This window comes from Clupea harengus, chromosome 17 (genome assembly GCF_900700415.2).
Source record: "Clupea harengus chromosome 17, Ch_v2.0.2, whole genome shotgun sequence".
NCBI lineage: Eukaryota > Metazoa > Chordata > Actinopteri > Clupeiformes > Clupeidae > Clupea > Clupea harengus.
Window position 1 is genome coordinate 1,521,197 of NC_045168.1, and position 21,367 is coordinate 1,542,563.

General features: G+C 42.8%; 1 protein-coding gene across 1 annotated transcript in view; it reads right to left on the minus strand.

The window, feature by feature from the left end:
• The window catches only part of LOC105890141 (piezo-type mechanosensitive ion channel component 2), a 114,244-nt gene that overhangs the window by 23,617 nt on the left and 69,260 nt on the right, over window positions 1–21,367 (minus strand). The window contains exons 6-22 of the mRNA XM_031584384.2: window positions 20,171–20,462; window positions 19,435–19,648; window positions 14,176–14,344; window positions 13,510–13,650; window positions 12,516–12,551; window positions 12,005–12,134; window positions 11,499–11,668; window positions 9,411–9,641; window positions 8,900–9,014; window positions 7,812–8,011; window positions 6,807–6,955; window positions 6,195–6,368; window positions 4,848–5,083; window positions 2,004–2,164; window positions 1,104–1,280; window positions 579–701; window positions 28–228 (exon numbers count right to left, since the gene is read on the minus strand). Coding sequence (XP_031440244.1) covers window positions 28–228; window positions 579–701; window positions 1,104–1,280; window positions 2,004–2,164; window positions 4,848–5,083; window positions 6,195–6,368; window positions 6,807–6,955; window positions 7,812–8,011; window positions 8,900–9,014; window positions 9,411–9,641; window positions 11,499–11,668; window positions 12,005–12,134; window positions 12,516–12,551; window positions 13,510–13,650; window positions 14,176–14,344; window positions 19,435–19,648; window positions 20,171–20,462 — 2,919 coding nt within the window. The remainder of the gene's footprint in view (window positions 1–27; window positions 229–578; window positions 702–1,103; window positions 1,281–2,003; window positions 2,165–4,847; window positions 5,084–6,194; window positions 6,369–6,806; window positions 6,956–7,811; window positions 8,012–8,899; window positions 9,015–9,410; window positions 9,642–11,498; window positions 11,669–12,004; window positions 12,135–12,515; window positions 12,552–13,509; window positions 13,651–14,175; window positions 14,345–19,434; window positions 19,649–20,170; window positions 20,463–21,367) is intronic.

Below are 21,367 nucleotides of genomic sequence, written 5' to 3' on the forward strand. Positions count from 1 at the left end.
TCTGAGGAGAAATGTTGATGGGAGTACCTCCAGGCCAAACTTGTAGAAGAAGTAGTTGACGAAATACTTGGCACAGTTGAGGATGCCGTCGTCCAGGTGCTGCCGCGTGATGTCATGGAAGATGGTCCTGGTGACGGGGGCCGTGAGGTTGTTCCTCATGCGGTAGAAGTCCTGGTGCCGATAGACGGTCACCTCGAACGCCAGGAGGGCCAACATTACCAGGTTGATCTGAAGAAGGAAAAGAAAGAAAGAAGGGAAGGGAGAGAGAATTAGAGGAAGAGAGAGAGAAAGAGAAGAAAGTGAATGAGATGGAGAGAGGAGACGAGAGAAGAGATGTATGGGAGATAGGACAAACACTGATGTCACTGTTCATATAGCCGTGCATAACATCTAAATATTTGAGTAGTTATGCCAAGTCTGCATGAGTGACTGTCAAATGCTTATCTAAGCTTTAATGTTTCCAGTCCAGGTGGACGGGTTTACACAGTTCTTTTTGGATTTTAGAGAAAACGTTTGAGTCTGTATGTGTGTGTCTGTGTGCGTGTGTGTGTGTGTATGTCTCAGTATTCGTCCCTCACCCTCAGGTTCTCCAGCAGAGGAGAGAACTTCTTGAGGCCGACCCAGTTCGCGGGGTCTATGGGGGCGCTGTAGAGGAGGGAGCGAGCCATCTCAGTCCTCTCTGCCTCTGTGTAGTTCTGGGGCTGCACACAGGACATGGGAGGAGAATGAGGGCAAGACAAGGGTGGAGAAAGGAGGAGAAAAATACAAATAGAAGAAAAGAAGAAGAGAAAGGAGGAGAATGAAGAAAAGGCAGAAAATGTGAAGAGATTAAAAAAGAATTAGATAATAGGGGAATTAGAATTTAGTAGTTAACAGAGTAGTGAGAGAGAGAGAAAGAAATAGAGAGAATGAGATGAAGAGACAATAAATGAGAGAGTAAGCGATAGAGAGAGAGAGAGAGAGAGAGAGAGAGAGAGAGAGAGAGAGAGAGAGGCTAAAAGAGTCTGAACTACTGTACGCTTGGATCCAAAGAACACAAGTCCTTCACATAACAAATGAGGGACCTAACAGGAAGTCCATGCGTCAGAGTGCAGCCCCCTCACCATGGTGCAGTTTTTGGCGTAGGTGGAGGGCTGGATGGAGCTCAGCTGGTACAGCATTTTGCAGACGATGATGACGCAGGTCCACACCGTGCACACGCTGGAGGCCAGCGGCCTGAACTGGCTGTACGGGAGAGCAAAGGCCCAGCTCACCAGGAAGACGTAATTAAAGAGAGACACCTGGGAAACAAAGACAAAGACATCATCATCATCATCATCATTAACATCATCATCATCATCATCATCATCATTGTCATCATTTTGCTCTTCTCAATCACCTTCATCATCATCTTCACCACCATTATTATTACTAAGGTTACTGAATGTTTATGTTTAGCATGTAAGAATGCTTTGGAAACTTAATAGAATAGCATATTGGTGTTAGAGGGTCCTGCAGAGAGACAGTGAGAGTAGGGTGTTCACTGTTTTTCATTCTCTGATATCAACCTGTTTTTCATTACCTGATATCCACCGAGGTTTTGGCTAGCGACCAATCAATATTTATTCAAGCCACGGAAAATGATCGGCAGTCATAACACCTAAGCTATTCTGGGTGGAGTGTATCAGCAAACTGCCATATCGAATACAAATATTTAGGGAAGTTCTTGATTTCTTTTGACAAAATATCTTCAACAGAGGTCCTCCTGAATGTTTTGCTACATATGGTCATCTGGTTTGTCAGAACATGCAACAACCAAGATTCTGTCATCTTGTTTTCTGGGTTGATCTAGTTAACTGGCTCAATGACGCTTGACAGCTGATATTTTTCTTACCCCACATGTAGAACACATCCACACCAATTTCCAGTGCTATCCGGTGAAACCCAACACTACCTAATCACCTGACTCGGTAACCCAAAACACTTGACTTGACCCATGGTGCACTTCAACACCCTGGGCTCACCTCTTTGACGGAGACCCAGATGATGTAGGAGGAGACGATCTTGATGATGTGGAGCTCCAGTAGCCACCAGATGAGGAGCTGCAGCTGCTGCACGTACTCCAGGAACTTGAGGAAGAGCACGGTCAGACGCTCCACCACCAGACTCCACTTGTTACGCAGGTCTGCCGTCAAAAAACACACACACACCAACACACACACACACTTACATCTCTTCATTTATCCGTTTAGCAAAAGATTTGATTCCACACTCATCAACAAAATGGACATGTTTTCTTCGAGTAGACAGTTTAACAAATTACAGTACGGTGGAAGACATACACTTCCAATAGAATGTGTGCTCTCTGGACATGGAACTCTTGATCTTGGTGTCAGGCTTGCTTGAGTTTGAGGTGCAGTATATGCCATTTTACCACAGACATTACACTTACATTTATTATTTGCATTAATCCCTTACATGAATTATGTATTCTATGGCTTGTGCATTTAATAAGATATGCTACATGCTGTTTTACCACATACTGTACACACCTCAACTTAGAACATTTACATGCACTATTCACCGGCATGTATTATGACCTCTGAGGAGATAGCGGTTCAGGTCACATTGATACTATCCTTTTAAAAGAAGTTGTGTCTTTTGCTTTCTAAGCCCAGACACACACTTGGAGACATTATGTCAGGCAGGGGATTGCCAGCTCTTGTATAAACAAAGCAGAGTTGTTTTGTCTGTCTCGCCTACCTGAAAATGCCACTCAAAGTAATGCTACATTAATCCTCATGGCATATTTTGTGGAACAATTCAGCAAAATCCTTCATCTAATAATTTTGTTTTAGGTGACAGAGATTTTTTTTGATGTATATAGTTAATATATAGTTTCCTGTATATAGTTAATATATAGTTATATATAATATATAGTTATAGCTATATAGTTATACCTTACAAGGAAACCAGGACTGCTATTGTAAGCAATCCTAAATCATTTTCATGAGAGGAAAACGCCTCTGTATACAGGGCAAGACTCAAATGGTTAGTTCGATACACTGCATAAATAAAAAAGGACAGTTTGCTTACAAAGGTCTTGAACAAATCTACAGTTGAGTCAGAGCACACAAGGCCAGTGACTATCCAAATGCTGGGGTCTAACAGAGGAAAATTATTACTTAGAATTTGATTCTCAGGACTTAATACCCCAGTTACCCCTATGAGATCTCTTATAGCCACAGCTGGAATAAAACAGAGCACTTAAGAAACAGTCCTTCAGATTACGGGATATGGAGAGGAATGCCTTAATAACAATGACCCAGCCTTAACAACAAGCCCAGCAGATAAATCACACTGATGCTTGCTGACACTTTGTTGAGTCTCCGTTCGACCTGATTTATGAAATTTCACATTTATGAGTAATTCTAGAAGGTTTTTTCGCCGGAACAAACTCTCCTGGCTCAGCGAGGTACAGTACACTGGGTGTCAGTTCTCTCTCTCATCACACCAAACACCACCAGTTCCCCAGCCTAGGATGGCCGCTCTGCTGTAAAGCCATAGCAGCCTGGGACAGATAGAGTATGGAGAATATTTACGGAATATTCTACAAAAATATGGGGGTCTAACAGCTCTACTGAGGTTCAAAATGCGTCAGAATGAGACTGTCGATGTACAACAGGGCAGTGTGAGTCACGATAGCATGGCACAATATGAGTCACTTTTGGGAAAACTGATGGAAATGCTGAACACTTGGTCATTTATAAGTGAGTCACACCAGATCTATCCAAGATATTGAAAGATCCTTTTGACCACAAATTTACTAGCCAAAGAACCGAACGAAACACTATGAAACAGTGGACAAGTATTCCACCCCATCCCAAGTATTCCACCCCTAATTCCCTGTTTTTCTTTTTTGATCACACTGGAAAGGCTTCAACACCCCGAGGTGACATTCCGACCAGCTGTCGTGTTTGAAAGAACCTACAGACAATTCAACATAATGGGAGAGGGGGGGATTTGACACCACTTCAGTCATTCTACACAGCATATTCACTTCAGTCATTCTACACAGCATATTAACTTCAGTCATTCTACACAGCATATTCACTTCTGTCATTCTACACAGCATATTCACTTCAGTCATTCTACACAGCGCATTCACTTCAGTCATTCTACACAGCGCATTCACTTCAGTCATTCTACACAGCGCATTCACTTCAGTCATTCTACACAGCGCATTAACTTATCAACAGGCCCCTCTGAATGGCTCTAATTCATCTCCATTGAAGCTCCACTTAGGCAGCGTAATTTTATTAGAATGGAGCAAAGGGAGAAGGTTCTCAGTTTACGCTGGTAGCAATCCCGTTTCAAGCGCTCTTCAACTCAGGCCTTTTAGTGAGTGGAGGAAAGCTTTCTTGTCTTACAATCTAAAAGTTCAGCCATGTCTCCTCAAATAAACCACTCGCTTTTTTTGTTACTTGAGTGAGCCTTTCCAAACCAATCACAGTGCATAGAAATGCATTTCTAAGACTATACTGTGTTAAAAATGTCAGAACATTAAAGGTTACAATAAACATTACACTAAAAGTTCCACTATGGTCTTTATGTTTAATGTGCTTGCAACCGTGTGTTTTATATATGGTATATACAAAAGGGTTGTGAATTATGTACAGTATGTCTGTACTTGAAAATACAGTATATGAATTTAACAGACCAGTGCGTTGCCCTTGAGTGTATTCCTGATGTACAGGTAACTGAATTTGTAATTTTCCAGGACACAAGAACACAAGTGGTGATTAAAAAAACGTTTGTCTTTTGCTGCACAGTAAGTGGCTATAGATGACACTTTAATGTCACGCTACCTGATCCAATGTCAGTCGCCGGCTCCGTGTGGCAAGAGAAGCCGTCCGCTTTGCTCGGAAAACACGGCGCATCTTCGTCTCTTCTTTTCTTCATGACCTCCTCCTCTTCCTCCTCCTCCTCCTCTTCCTCCTCCTCTAGGTCCACCTTTTCTCCAGCCTCCTCGTCCTTGGAGGTGGAGCTGAGCGTGGGTTTGATCATGGAGATGTCTGCCAGACTGCCGTCCAGATGGACCAGCCTACAGGAGGGATGAGAGGAGAGAACTTCAGGCTACAACACCCATTACACTGTATGTTAGACACTAAACTAAAACCTGCCATTAGGAATCCTCTTTACGTTACTTCTTATTGTGCGCTGAGTCCCTCAAGTAATGACTAGATTATGTAGTTATGCAGTGTCAATACTTAGATAAGATGAAGAATGATTATCACATTGAGAAGATACTTGTTTTAATTCTCAACTGTGTTTGACTTTTTAAGTCTATAAGTACAAAGTACAGTGAACTGTGTAGAGTAGAGATGTCTGTGAAGGACTACTGAAAGAGAATGAGAGAATGATATATAGAGAATATATATACTGCCAATGTACATTTAACAAATCAAATCAAATTTGATTTTCGATCGGTCACATTATGTAACCACAAAATCCTTTCAGACCACATGCAAAAGTGCTGATCCTGGACTGGTTGAGTTTCTGGAAGTGACGTTCAATAAGCCATATGTAGAATGACACCAATCTTTTTAAGTGCCTCATGAGGTGAAATATGTCCAAGGAAAGGCCCGTACACCACTCCCAATATCCATTAGCAAACTCCGCCACCACCAAAAGCAAATGTTCCCTTAAGGTCAAATAATGGCCAAACCATCCGTTTGGAGGGACAAATGTTGGCTTGAAACCATGGTTATGATTGAAAACCTTAGAAAAATAGAAAAGTCAAATCAAATATATATGCAATGTAGATGTAATATGTAAGTTGTGGAAATTACTAAAACACTATTGAAATGAGACAGATCTTCCAGCCCATATCAGAGAATATTCACTGCATTTAAGCATTCATTGAAAGCCAAATGAACTGCTTAACAGGATAACTAAAATCGTACTCAACTTCTTGTTTGTATTAGAATCTCCCTGTCTTGAGGTTTCAATAAAAATAAAAAAAACAACAACAGTTTAGACAGACGGGAGTTATTGGGAGTTAGGAGAGGGGAATGATTTAGGCTCTTGGGCACCTCCACCCACACATGGTAAACATGCTCCCACAGCTCCCCTCCTGCCACTGCAACCCAACTAGACCTCCAGACTCACCCCGGCCAGTGTGCTGTGTTGTGTGTTGTGCTGTGCTGTGGTACCTGGTGATGGGGCTCTTCTGCTTGTCGGCCACAGACTTGATGTCGGTGAGCTGGAGGAAGCGCTCGTGGAAGTAGTGCAGGTGCAGGATGCACACCAGCAGGAAGGAGGTGGGGAGGAAGATACGTGTGAAGAGAGCCGACACCGAGAACTTCTCCAGGCCCAGGTCCTCCAGTCTACACACACACACACACACGCACGCACGCACGCACGCACGCACGCACGCACACACACACACACACATACACACACACACACACACACACACACACACACACACACACACACACACATATGTATGTATAAACAAGTTGGCAAATATGATTAAAACACTAAAACACACTGAAAGGCCATGATATATAACTGCCAGAAAGAAATAGAAGCTTATACACAGGTTTCAAAAATGTAAGATTGAGGAATTCTGATGAAGACTGATTTTACATGGACACATATGCAGCTGCACACCCTACCACACACTACATCACACACACACACACACACACACACACACACACACACACACACACACACACACACACACACACACACACACACACACACACACACACACACACACACACATTCCCGCGCATGCTTAAGTAAGTAGTACTCACTCTTTAGTGCTCATGCCTGTCATGTTGGACCACACATGAATAGAGGAATCAAACTGGAAGGTGTAGACCAGGATCAACACCAGCATAGTGTAGACCACTACTGACATCCAGAAGTACTTCAGTATCCTCCTCCAGTGCTCATAGTGAACCTGCAGATCATCATCATACACACACATGTCAATACTACAGACACACTATAGGAATATAGGATAGGATAGGATAGAATAGAATAGAATGCTACCTATTTCAGGTGCCTGAGATATCCCTTGTGAAAAGCTTGCATACTACATATATTATACTATATTATATTAGATTATATTGTGTTATACAACAGTAAGGTCAAATTATGTATTCATTTCTGATTGGACAAGAGGCATTCCATGAGTGAGGACATCCTGGCACAACCTCACTCTGACTCTTCAGCGGTAGTAATCTCTCTGCATTTGATACACTTTGACCACTGAATTACACAACGTGAACATTCCATTCACTCAAAGCGAGAAAGCAGAATGGCAGGCAGCGTTTTCATATCGCTTAAATATATTACATTACATTATATTACATTACATTATATTACATTACATTACATTACATTATATTACATTACATTATATTATATTATATTATATTATATTATATTACATTACATTACATTACATTACATTACATTATATTACATTACATTACATTACATTACATTACATTACATTACATTATATTATATTACCAGGGTTGGGAAGGTTACTTTTGAAATGTAATAGGCTACAGATTACTAGTTACCCTGTTAAAAATGTTTTTTGATTACTTTTTGAGTCAGTGCAAATTCAAACAAGAGAACCAACCAAAAACAAAGCTCAAAATTTGAATGCATACTGCCGAATGAATAAAAAATGGCTAGAATATTGTATTCCACACATTGGCCGGAAGAATATTACCTAGTATAGTGTAGTATAGATTTATCCTACACATTTGTGTTTTCTGAGCATGACTGTGTCACTGCAGTACCTGATAGAGAGCCACACAGAAGAGGAACATCATCATGTAGATGATCTTGTACATGACGATGCGTCCCTCGAAGCTGACGAAGAAGAACATCCCCCCACAGATGTAAATCCAGTACTTGTTGAACATGGCCATGACTGTGCTGCCCAGCACGACCATCATCTCCCTCGGGCCCCCTGCCTCATCCTCCTCATCCTCCTTCTCTATAGGGAAACACACACACACACACACACACGTTCACAGGCGGTTAAAGGAACACTAATGTTGTTTTTGTTGTTAAAAAAGTAAATATGTTTCCAGACCTCCAATAATGATACAAGTTTGAAGTAAAGAAAAGAAACAGTGATAATATTGTACTGTATTGAGTGCCTGGTTCATCTGGATTCCTAATTTTTTCTTTTTTCTTTGAATTTTACAGGTAGGAAAATGAAAAAAAAAAAACTTTGCAATCGAGGACCTGAAAGAGGCAGTGGAATGCACACTGTGCACAAGAATGTTGGGAAACATTGTACAAGTTTTATTTCTCACAACAAAACGACATGTTGCGCCTTCAAACACAGGCAGCTGCCAAAGCCTTCAACAAAGGCAAGAAATGAGCAGCAACAATCAAAAACAGCACACTGGCCAACTCTCCTAAACTATGTAGTCTGTTTTTGTTGTAGGCACAGATTTGTAGCAGTATGAAAGGGTGTAACAGACTCACAGAATCACAGGCATATTTACAGACATCAAACACATACAGCAGATCAAAGGACCGACATGAGGCCTTGGCAAATAACATTCCCAGGATACAGTCACATCTAAATGGTGCACGCTGAATTAATAATTAGTTTATTATTGCACCTCCGAATATATAAGAAGCTAGATTAAGAGAATGGAGGTGAAATTAATAGTTTTTTACAACTTTTTAATTATTAATCATACCATATGTAATGTACTGATACTAATCTTGAAGAGTATTGACAATGGAAATTGCTGCTCAATACGTAAAATAAATGCAACATAGTAGCAACAATGTGAATGTTAATCCCTGATCATGATGGAGTTCACATGATGTGTGTGCGTGTGTGTGTGTGTGTGTTTTGTCTCACCTATTTTCTGGTCCTCTACTCGGATGTCTGAGAGTGACGCCTCCTCTCTCTGCCTGTCTTTGCGCTCCGTCAGAGCCTGTCGCAGCAGCAGCCAAAAGCTCAGGAGGCACAACATCTGAGTGACAACACACCAAAAAACCACCATCACAAAAACAACGACAAATTGAGATTGTAAGAGTGTTGCTGACACTGAATTACGTCTACCACACTAGATGCTTCACATCCTCCACAATGCTAAATGAGCATGTGCTGATGTCTCTACACTGAAATGTGTTTTCCAAAATGAACAAAATCTACCAATAATGTAGGTCAGTGGTTCCCAAACTTTTCATGGCAGACCCTCCTTTGACTATGAAATAAATATTTTTGTATCCAGAGGCAAACAGATATTTGACACAAAACAAGACACAGCCAGGTAGTGGTACCCACAGGACACTTCTACATACACACACAAGAATGCTGAATGTTAAGACCAAATCATCTTGACCCGTCCAACCCCTGGCAGTCCTACCTTGGAGCCAAGTTCCCTGAAGGGCACCTCCTTCTTCAGGAAGAGTCCGGGCACGGCCCCCAGCTCCTCAAAGCTCCAGATGTACTGCAGGACGATGAGCAGGTTTCCATAGAACACCATGAAGGGTGAGGTGATCATGGCGTACTTGCGCCGATCCCGCACCATCCACAGTGTGCACGACCAGATGAGGAAGACAAAGGTCAGCCAGCTCACATAGGTGATGCTCCACGCCTGCACAACAAAACGCCTATACATTTCAGCGTTCATGTACGTTTATGCTTGAGCTAAGAGTTCAGAGTAAATAAAGGTCAGCATATTTTCATCTTTGATGAAGAGGGTGTCTGCACTGGAGATAGTCAGCCTAGACCGGGCACCTCTCTGGCCCATTGTTTATCTAGACGGGCTTCATTATGTGATTATGCTACTCCCAATATCTGTTATTTAAATTGGACCAAATTGCTATGGGAAACCAACTGATTCTTCTTTCCAAAGCAAACATGACACAGTGAAGGTGTACCTCTATGATATTTTTTATTTATTCTAACGTTTAATAATTTTATAATTTTGTATAAAAAAAGTATATAACTGATTGCTGGAGTTAGCATCACTGGAGCCAGCGCCAAACTCCACAGCTGACATGCAGGACAGAAACCTAGCGGCATGTTTCCTTGCAGACATTCCCTCTCCTCTTGTATCTCATTTTTCTTCATTTCCTGTTGAACCTCAGGGTTCACTACCACGACTGCTGCCATACGTTTCACACAAGTGACTTATTTCCCGTTACTGAAAACCTGGGCTACTTCATTTCATGGGCTTGGCTGCCTGACGTAGTCGGCCGGGAGACGTCCTGACCTGTGTAAATCCAAGCTGTCAGAGAGGCATGGTGGCCCAGCTCAGACGTTTTCCGAGAGTGAGACCCTCTAAAAATGGGTTATATTATACTTCACTCAGCAAATATATGCAATGTTTACAATCCAGCTATATAACTGTTCAGCATGTAACTGTATAGCTACTCTACTGTGTCAGAAATACACAAAAGTCACACGGCTGTAATGACTGTACAGCTATATGACTGTATAGCTAAATCTCTACTGTGTGAGAAATACAGCCAAAAACCCAAAGCAAGCCCAGGAGGTAATTTTCTCAGGCATCCTTCAACAGGGCTTTAAGACCTGCCTTTATGGCCTCTCACTCTTACTTATCCCCATCCCGAACCATGCTCCCACAGACAGGCCCTAAGACCTGCCTTTATGGCCTCTCACTCTTACTTATCCCCATCCCGAACCATGCTCCCACAGACAGGGCCTTAAGACCTGCCTTGTGGCAGCTCAGTCTTATCCCCATCTCTAACCATGCTCCCACAGACAGGCCGGCGTGGCAGGGCTGAGGGGCTTAGCGTGTCGGCGGGCGGCTACCCTATCGGCAGCAGGCAGCACATGGCATGCATTACTCCATTAGGCCTGTGGTAGCAGGCTAATGCGCCATCACCGCTAATGACCAAATGAGCTACTGGAGCTGAGAAGGAGGCTGGCGTGTGAGCTGTGCCACTGGGTGAGCCAGGCCGTGAGAGGAAGCTCTGCTCAGGGTACTGTTACAGAGGGATTACGTCTGCTAAACGTCAGGACAACTTTCACACAATCACACAATTTAGTGACGTCAAGTCCCTAAGCCTGTCAAACTAAAGCTTCATATGTGTCTAAATGTGTCTGCATGCCTCATCTTATCTTTGCCAAAGAGACACTTATTCTGTGCTGGAAACTGCGATCATTTTAGTGGATAGACTTTCTGTTTTTTATATATATTTCCCTGTACATTACATTTGCTGTAAAATGGAATGTGTTGTTGTACTGTGATGATAGTACATACTTATGTGTTATGTTGTTCAAAGTGTTGTTTGTCATTTTAACATTTTAAAGTTGAATCAGTTCTAACATAGAACTGATTTGTTCTAAACTGTATCCAACAGTTTTCTAGTACACCGTAATGTTTCACATCCTTGTAGCCTACTATACCCCATTGTTTGGCATAGTGTGTGGTACTGCATTGTACCGTAGTATATGGTGATGTGTAGTGTGTGTGGTGTCTCACCATCATGGCGATGAGGGCGCAGATGTAGCTCTGTTTCATGATGAAGGCGAAGGCCTTAACCGCCGCGTTCACCCTCCCCTGGCCCTCCTTCCTGTCCTCTCCAGCCTCCAGCGCTTCTGAGAAATCACCCAGGGGCCTTTCCATCTCGTACACACTGGCATCCATTCGCTCTGCCAGAGGAGGCAAAGGTCAGGGTGGATGAGAGTGGGGGACTGTGTGTGTGTGTGTGTGTGTGTGCATGTGTGTGTGTGTGTGTGTGTGTGTGTGTGTGTGTGTGTGTGTGTGTGTGTGTGTGTGTGTGTGTGTGTGTGTGTGTGTGTGTGTGTGTGTGACGGAGGATATGAATCACCTAATACCACTACGGCACTTTTGGAATGAAAGCCCAAAACTCTTTCCAATGCCCCCCGCCCCCCAAAAAAAAGATTTTCTGCGAAACCACCTCTACAATTTCCCAGAATGCCACGCCATTGAGGGAGTTTGGAGATTTGAGGCAGAGGGCCACTCACCTGGTTCTGGTTCAGACTGGCCTGGTCCGTACTCTGGCATGGAGTAAAGATCCAGACTCAGGGGCCCGTCGTCATGAGGAGTACCGGACCTCAGGTTCACAGGAAGACCGTTAGAGGTCACAATCAATACCTGTGGTGGGCACACAGGAGAGAGGCCCTCATTCACCAGGGAACCAGAACTTCTCCTTGCTCATCTCTGGGTTAAAAAAGGTGTCTAGGGTTTCCCTAAGTAATGTAATTACTCTGCATGTACTTTTGCAGTTAATGTGCTCACTAAATACTACACCCATTTCACAATTATTATTATTATTAGTAGTAGTAGTAATAGTAGTAGTAGAAGTATTAGTATTGATATTGCTATTAATATCAATACTAATATTAAAATAATAACAACAACAAAAATAACAACAACAACACAAATAATAATAATGATAGTAATAATAATAATAATTCTGAAGATCACTACATTGGGTTTAACAACTCCTATAAATAAAGGGACTCATTGACAAACCTCTGGAGTGCTGTAGCCATCCTGTGTGGAGATGAGCTGAAAAATAAAACCAGACACACAACACTATTATTGTACCTATATCTCAATATGACAGTTTACCCATAAAGATACACACAGTGAAGGTGTAACACATCAACAAGGGTCACACAGTCCTGAAATGCATTGTAGAAACTAAACCATGATGGAGTTAATGTGAAATATTTTCCCACACTGAATACCAAACCCTAACCCTAACCCTTAAACATACAATACATACATGCTAAATCCCTTAACCTAAACTTTTAAAAGTATTGGATTGTTTTATTCAAATAATATTTTGGTACAGTAATTTACCAAGAATAATGGACATAATGGATATGGGGCTGTGCAAGCACAAACCCTGCCACTCAACATGATGCATGTTCAAGGTGGTACTGCGGCCACCTACCTCATAGGTGTGCAAATATATACATTTTAATGACATCCTGAAGAATGTGTCACAATGGGAAATTCAACCACACCAATGAATAAGTAAGGAATAATGTATAGTCAGCTGGTCTATTCAGAGAATAAATCCCAACAGGAGGAACTGACCGGCATATGATTACTTGCCAAAACAAAGAAAAAATAGTTCTCTGCGCAAATAATAAAGTTTCAGGTGTTGCGTAGCAACGTATTACTTGCTGACTTCATGTTACAATGAATTTAATTTATGTTAAATGAACTGACTTCTTGCGGAATTATATGAAAGATGTGAATTAAAAGCATAAAACCCGTTGCAAATGACAGCGGTCATTCATTTTTTCGCAGAAGGCCATTATAAAGATTTCATGGGCTTGATGATTATAAATATCAGACCTCCGAACGTCGGGGTGGGCTATTCAAATCAATGGAAATTTTTGCAACATTCTGAGGAGCCGTATAATAACACAATATATTCATCACTATACATATTTTTGTATACTGTAATTCTGAGAGTATAGACTTTAAATGAGCAGAGAGCATGGTTCAGTACATTTCTCTCATCTGTCCTGTGGTGCGTCATCCTCCACAGCTCTCTCTTCTTCTCCGCTGTGTTGAGGTCATTATTACTCTTCGGCTCCTCTTCCTCCTCTCCCTCGTCTCCCTCCTCAGTTTCCTCCTCCTTTGTGCCTTCCTAGTACAACAATTATCACATGTCAATTAACACACAGTAACCCTGGAGGACAGCCACAGCTGCCTGTGTCTGAGAGGCTCCTACCATGGCACATTGCACCTCATAATGCAGGCATAAATGTCAGAGAGACTGATGTCATTGCAGTAAGATCTCATTCATGGGAATTGAGTTCCATGCAATTAACTGTCAAATGATCAAGCAAGAGTTTAAGAGGGCTATAAAGACTGAGTTATATATAGAAACCTTTTTTCAGTGTGGCGTTTAAAATTTTTTTTTTTTATTAGAGACAAGAGGTAAGACTAGAGGTCTGGAGCAATGAAAATAAATACAGTTAAATGAAACAGCAAAGAGAAAACAACCTGGGGCTCAATTTGAAATCTTCCACTGTATTTTGGCACAGACACAGCCTTTTTAGCATGACCTCGTACAGGGGGGCTAACATGCTGCCATTTTGTGTTACCCAGCTATTTGATAGTGCAGCGAGAAAGAGACGCAGTTAGCGGCGACGACTGGGCTCCGGCTCACCGTCGCCATGGGTTCCTGCAGCCACAGGCGGATGAGCGTGGCCAGAGTGTAGTAGAGCACCAGGAGCATGATGGGATTGACAAAGTGATGCCATGGCAACTCGGGATTGACCTTGAACATCCAGGTGTGGGAGCAGTTAATCTGCACCACTGGGGAGATGCCAAACAAACTGAGGAGGAAAAAACAGGAAACAAACAAACAATAGAAAACTGTATGAGTGACCGAAGATGCCAGAAAGGAGAATAGATTCTCGGCGTCATCTCCATTTAGAAAAAGGGCCTATGGCATGTAATCCTAGCAAAGCATTTATAAAACCTAAATAGCACGAATAGTCTAAAACCACCTCAATAGTTAGCAAAATTGAAAGAAGTCAACATAAACTGTATTAAAATATAGCCGAATATGACATGAATTCCAATCTTAACACACTAGATGGGAACCAGAATCTAGCAACAGTACAAAACACAGCCAGACAGGGGTTTTGGGGTTAGGTACACTACAGCGAGATGTATTTGTGCAGTATGTGATATTAAAAAGAGAAACGTGAGTTCTGATGTTGGCCTGGTGGTGATCAGAGTAAGATTACGCTTTGAAGTAAGAATCTCAGCCTGGGTTGATCTGGCTAAATGAAACTCTCCCAAATGTGGTTTTTCATTTGAATCACCACCCTCTGCATCTTGGCATGTGGCAAGAGAAGTAAAAATAAAACTTTACTGGTGCAGTATATCTCCCAGAGCAGATCAGAACAGATCGGATCAGCTGTGTGATGGAAAGAAGAGAACCAAAAAGAAACCAAGGCTCTGTTGTACATCATTCATAGTATTTCATTCAAAGTGCTGGTCACGTCCTGGCAGATCATTTATAGAGTAGCTCATACCTCCCATCTGGTGTATGCCATAAGTTCAAATAACATGACCAACCACAATGATGTATTCTCTGACTTATGGATATTTGTAACCCCAGTGAAACAATGATTAAAATTTCATTACATAAAACATTTTCTGAACTTAGCTAAACACCCTTTTATCTTGTAAAAAGATATCTCATCTAAAATTCTCAATACGGTGCAGGAACCTTCTCGAGACAACAAAATGTCTCGACTGGATCAGCTGTCCTTGAGTATGGTAATGGATGGTAATGTTTTCCTTTATCTACATCTACATTGAGCACCTCCATTATTTTTGTTCTCTCCCTTCACTGGTAGCCTGCGGAGGAAAACAAACACCAGATGCCTCTTTAACAGTGCATAAAAAAGCCCAGCCCGGCGCCAAAATACATAACGCACACAAGCACTGGCTCTCGTTCTCACTTAAAATCAAGCGTCTCAGATTGACCAAAATTATTTTCAGTGGTTTTGCCGCCTCCAAATGCTGATACGGCATAAACACAATCACCGTAGTCACAGAGATGTGAGAGGGGGTTCTGAAACTGGAGCATTCCACATGTGTGTGTGTGTGTGTGTGTGTGTGTGTGTGTGTGTGTGTGTGTGTGTCTTTCTGTGTGAGGAAGAGTTATTTGAATTGTGGCCCAACAGGAAGAAACCACACGGCCAGGTGTAAACAACATCCTCTGCTGGTGGCTGACTTCTGCGCATTGCCAATTACAAGCACAAACATGAGTCAGCTGGGAGGAAATTTCTGTGACTGAATCATTAAAGATAAAAAATGTGAGAACTTGTCACACACACACACACACACACACACACACACACACACACACACACACACACACACACACACACACACACACACACACACACACACACACACACAGAAACCCAGACAGAATGAGAACCGAGCTCACACAGAATTCACACATAATATTGCCTGTCCAACACTCCTCTTGTGCGGCTTCCACTAAAAAACATCCCACCATTTGGTTCTAATCTCAGTTTTTCTGAATTAACATTTCCTGTCTCCAGCACGGCTGCTCTTGGGGACTCAGCACACATACTTGGGCTTCGGGTAGGGTGTAATCAAAACTGTGTCCTCACCACAAATGCTAAATTACAAAGCTGCTGATGATTGTGCCCTTTAGGTGATTGTCAGGGACCGCTTTGTTTAAGCCCCAGAGGGAATGTTTAGCAGGGCTCTGCTCTTCGTTTAGCAATTAGTGGTGGCCTCGTCAAGGTTTGGGACATATTTTTCAACTTTTGTCTTCGAAACAAAACCATTAACTCCACAGAACCAGATCCAAATCAGTGTGTTGGGCAGTGATGAGTTTATATAAGACTTATGGCTATACTTACTGAAGATGGGGAATACTGCTATAATAATAATGCATTCATGCCTAAAAATCAGGAAACAGTTTAACAGTCTATATGCATCTTTTAAGTCTGAGAAAACCGCAGACCCATTTCATAATTCTTGCGTGACACCTTCCATGGCGTAAAGTAACCCACAGACAACTTCCAACGCGACCCACAGTGGGAGTCGTTCTGACAGCTGCTGCTGCAGTGTTTGTGTTTTGATGTCAGTAACAGGTTTCGCAGGGACAGTGTGAGGCATATTTTAACCAGAGACAACAGTTGTGCAATTAGCCCTGTATCCTGCACTAAGGGCCCCTTTGAAAACAATGCTACCGGCGTGGATGACTATTACACAGAGCAGGCCCTCACGGCCTGTCGCTCTCGCTCTCACTCTCGCCCTAGTTCTCGCAGCTCAGCCACCGTGGCTCTTCACAGCCCCCTGATCCAGGTCTAATTTAGATGAATTGCATCTACTTTACACACATGCCTTTTCTGTAACTTTTTTTTTAGAGTCAGCTTTGATTTCTTTCACCCACCCACCCCCAAACATCTCTCTCACTCTATCTGCCTCCCTCTCTGTCTGCCTCTCTCTCTCTCTCTCTTCCTCACTCTCCCTCTCCCTCTCTCTCTCTCTCGCTCCTTCTCTCTTGAGTTTTGTTTGTGATTCGTGTAGAGTTCCCTGAATCCAGCTGTGTAATTTCACTGAGGGCCAAGAGCGGTCTCGCCATAATGGGAACCACCTGGGTGCTTTTGGAGCTGCTGGTGCCACCTCTCCTCTGCTCTTCTCTTCTCCTCTAATCTCCCCCTCTCTCCTCTCCTCTCAACCTCTCCCCTCTCCAGTCCTCTCCTCTCTTCCCCTCTCTTCTCTTCTCCTCTCCAGTCCTCTCCTCTACCCAGCGCAGAGGGGGGGGGGGGGGGGGGGGGGGGTACGAGGATGGTCTAGGGTGGATATTATCTCTTGCTCATGCATTCTGTTCCTGTGAATCACTTGCTCCGACTATACACACATTCACCTTTATTTTGCAATTTGCAGCACTATGATACTCTTCCCAGAAGCGCTGTTGCCCAACAGCAATTGTGAAATGCAAGAGAGACTATCCGTTTGAACTCTCTCTTAGACCATATGGTGATTGAACAATGGCACTTATCGGAATACCCACCCTATGTAGATTTCATCAGTATGTGATCTCCCTAGGGTCTAACCCCTGACTATGTTGTTGCAAGCAACATGCGGCGCTCCAGGAGCTCTCCACTAGTGGTCAGGCTGACAGCTGGCACCAGTTGGACTTCAGTACTGGGAGATGCGATCAGTGCATCTGCTCTCACAGCTCAGCTAAGAAGAGTGCCTTTGTGATCAGAGGTCAAAATGATTACGATGCCTTTAAGGTGGTTCATTTACACTGTGCATCTGATTCATAGAGCCTATGTGGCAGTTTTTTCTTTAGTTAAACAACTATTCCTGAGGCAATTACTCTTAACCTTGCCTGGTCAGATACCAACTATGCCTTAATTTAATAAAACATTTAAAACATGCTAGACCACCAACTAGTAGAGAGCACACACGCACTGCATTGTGATGCTTGGTATAATCCCACTGTGTGTGCAGTCATTCACAAATTAGCTTCCAGCCTTAGATAATCCATAGAAAATCCATAGATATTCATTTAGTGTGAGATCCAACAAGCATGATAGAACTGATGCAATATGTACAGATTCATGGTACAATTTAGAGGGAAAGAAACTACTGAAGTTTTCTGGCAAGGTGAAACCTTGTCAGACATTTTATTTCTTTTTCTCATCAACATATTGACATATTGACGGCCATGAGACAGGCAGTTCGAGTATTGTAAAGTGTATCACAAACGATGGCCTTAATTCAAACAGATTTCACTGCCTTTCTATCGCAGCAGTGCTCAGTTACACCCCAAACAATACACTGCTCCACGTCACTTCCCATCTGATCCAAACTTCCACAAAGCCCACAACTTTCGTCACGGCGGTAAAACCGTGAAGACGAGTGAAATACAACATGCCAAAGTGGCCGGAGCAGATGTCCGACATACTGTTGTGTGTTGTCTGGATCAGGCCAGACGACGCAGATGTTTTATGCCGCCTTTAATCTTGCTGAACTACATCCATTGACAGCTCACCTCCGAAAGGAATGCATCTGCCTTTCAACTTCGCACCAACCACAATCTCTACGGTGATAACCGCTGGCGCAGTTGCTGGACGTTACGAGCAACCATGACAGGCGTGATTGAAGCTCATGGTCACCTGACACCGGCTCTCACATATACAGTTCCCGCACAATGTCTCTCTGAAGTGCAAGCCCTTGATTGGATTCCGGACCTCTTTGATCCTTCCGCCCAATTTTTGCGTGCGCTCTGTAATCTCATTGGTCACAGTAATGAAATATGCACTGTGTCTCCAGGAATCCATACTGTAAAAGTTATATTATTTGCATGAAATATATGTCTTTGGTGGTAGAGTACAAGATGTGCCGGCCAAAACTGAGTCAAACAAAAACCACTCGTCCAACCTGCATGAAATCTGCAGAGCTTTCTGAATTTGGGGCCTGTCACTCCGGCTCAGACGGGATTGCCTTGGGCAGATTTAGCTGAAAGGCACTCTGTATATAGAAAGTTGTAAACTTTGCAAAAAACCTACAATATCCCATACAGTTGACAGCTAAAATTCAACTGCACAATTCTAATCATGTCAAAACATGCCCCAGAAGCAAATACCACATGCATAGTCCTGCAAGGAGGGCAAAACGTACCTAAAGATGAAATATGAAATAACAAAATCCATACGATATTTAATACTGGGACATTTGACTTGCAGTGTATATCAGATTCACAGATATTCATTTAATCACTTTACATTTCATTACTTTTACTTTAATTACAGCAGGACAGTGGACACTTCACCGTCTAAAAAAAACCTGTGCCCTTCAGTGCAGGGCTAACATCTCCATCTCCATGCCAGTGAGGCCCTGGCACTGCACTGACCTGGCGTAGTAGTCTCCTGGGGGAACGGCCTCCTGGAAGAACTGGAACTGGTAGAGGTAGAGCACGATGAGGTGGCCGGCGCTGAAGATGCCCATCAGCACACACAGGCAGCTGAAGACCAGCGGGTCGAAGGAGCGGCAGAAGGACCACCACGTGCACAGGCCCAGGAAGGTGAAGAAGTAGACCGTGGAGGTGAGGGAGGGCAGCATGATCCCTGGAGACAGAAGAGGCACTGCTACAGCTGCGGAGGAGAGGTGCTTCATGGAGGCCCTTCATGCTAGGCCCTTCAATTATCACCAAATGACTAATAATAATTATGACAGATTAATAACGCACTACATTGCTCACCACAATGTATGAGTAATATAGTATACAGTTCTGAGGCTCCATTTCCAATCTAAATAGATGCTGTAGATACGGTCTAAAGATACTTTTACTCTGAAGTAGAGCGCAGAGTCTCCATATCGTCTCTTACTCATATGATTATGCATCAAAGACATCTCAATTATATATAAGTCTGCAATGCAATGACACAGCCATCTGTATATCACACCTGATTAGCTAACACAGTGTTCTCTTGCTATGCTTTGGGCATTGAGCCGTGCATCGAGCCATGGTGCCCACAAAGACAGATGTTAATGATGTTGCTGCATGTTACATCTTGTTCTATGATGTTCCACTGATATTGGCTGAAATGTTACTCAAATGTTCCCCTGTAAAAGGTTATGTGCTGTACCTGTCAGGCCCAGTAATATGGTTACGACCACTTTCCCGGCAGTGGTAATAAGATTGCCAATGATCTCCTTGAGCTTGGACGCCACAGCGGCGATCTGACGTAAGATCTTCATCTTGGTGCTCTCCTCCGGCTCCTCCGGCTCTTTCATCTCCTCCTCCTCCACCAGCTCCCCCTCAGCTAGTTCGCAGCCCTCCCCCAGGTCCAGGTCCTCCTCGAACAGCAGGTCGTCCTCCAGCTCCACTTTCTGCCGCATCTTCTCCTCCTCTTCCTCCTCCTCTTCATCATCCTGTTCCTGGTGATGAGACAAAGATAAAGTGTGTCAAAAGGGTGAAGAGAAAATTCCCTTTAGAGTGAAATAAAAAATAAAAAAAAAACACATGAATTACTTGGGACAGAGGACGTTTTTTTCGTCAAGGTAAGATCTAATACAACATCAGGATAACACAGGTGATTTCATGTCAGGAAAAAAATCATGAACAAACTATTCTTATATTTCACCACGTATTAGGATTAAATTATGATGCTAGCTAAATGTATTTCTGGCACAAAGAAAACTGGAGAGAACATCATTCATATCCATATTAACTATTACTATTCCATAACCAGTTTAAGGCACTCAGATTGAAGAGATTCATTAAACTGAAAAGGATCAGACCAACACATCTTCAGAGGGGGAATGCAGCTGGAGGGAGCACTGCTCACTGATAAGGCACAGATGAGGCGAACAGACTACACAAATGTGATTAACACCAGTTACGCTGAGAGGCTACGACCAGTTACCCCGTCATAATGTAACATTACGAAGGCCATTATCACAAACCACAGAGGGCCAGAGAGGAAGGAAATCTCTAACTTACTGTGCGGTGTTTAGGGAAGGTCAATGGTAGTGTGAGACTGAGAATCTAATTATAAACTGCATGTAGTAATGTATTTATCTATACAGTTTTATTTAAAACTGGTTTTTCCAAAGTCTTAAAAGTACCATCAAATTACCATTACTGTTTCAAACTGTTTACTGTGTCAAAACTGTTTACTATACTATATATATACTACTATACATGAAATCTACATCCACAGAACTACATACCCTAAGCCTGGAGTGTGGGAAAAGAATGTCATGGAAATGTCAAAGAATGTCAGAGAAAGTCAAAGAAGGTCACAGCACTAAGGTAAGAGCACAATGGAACACCCTGTCCC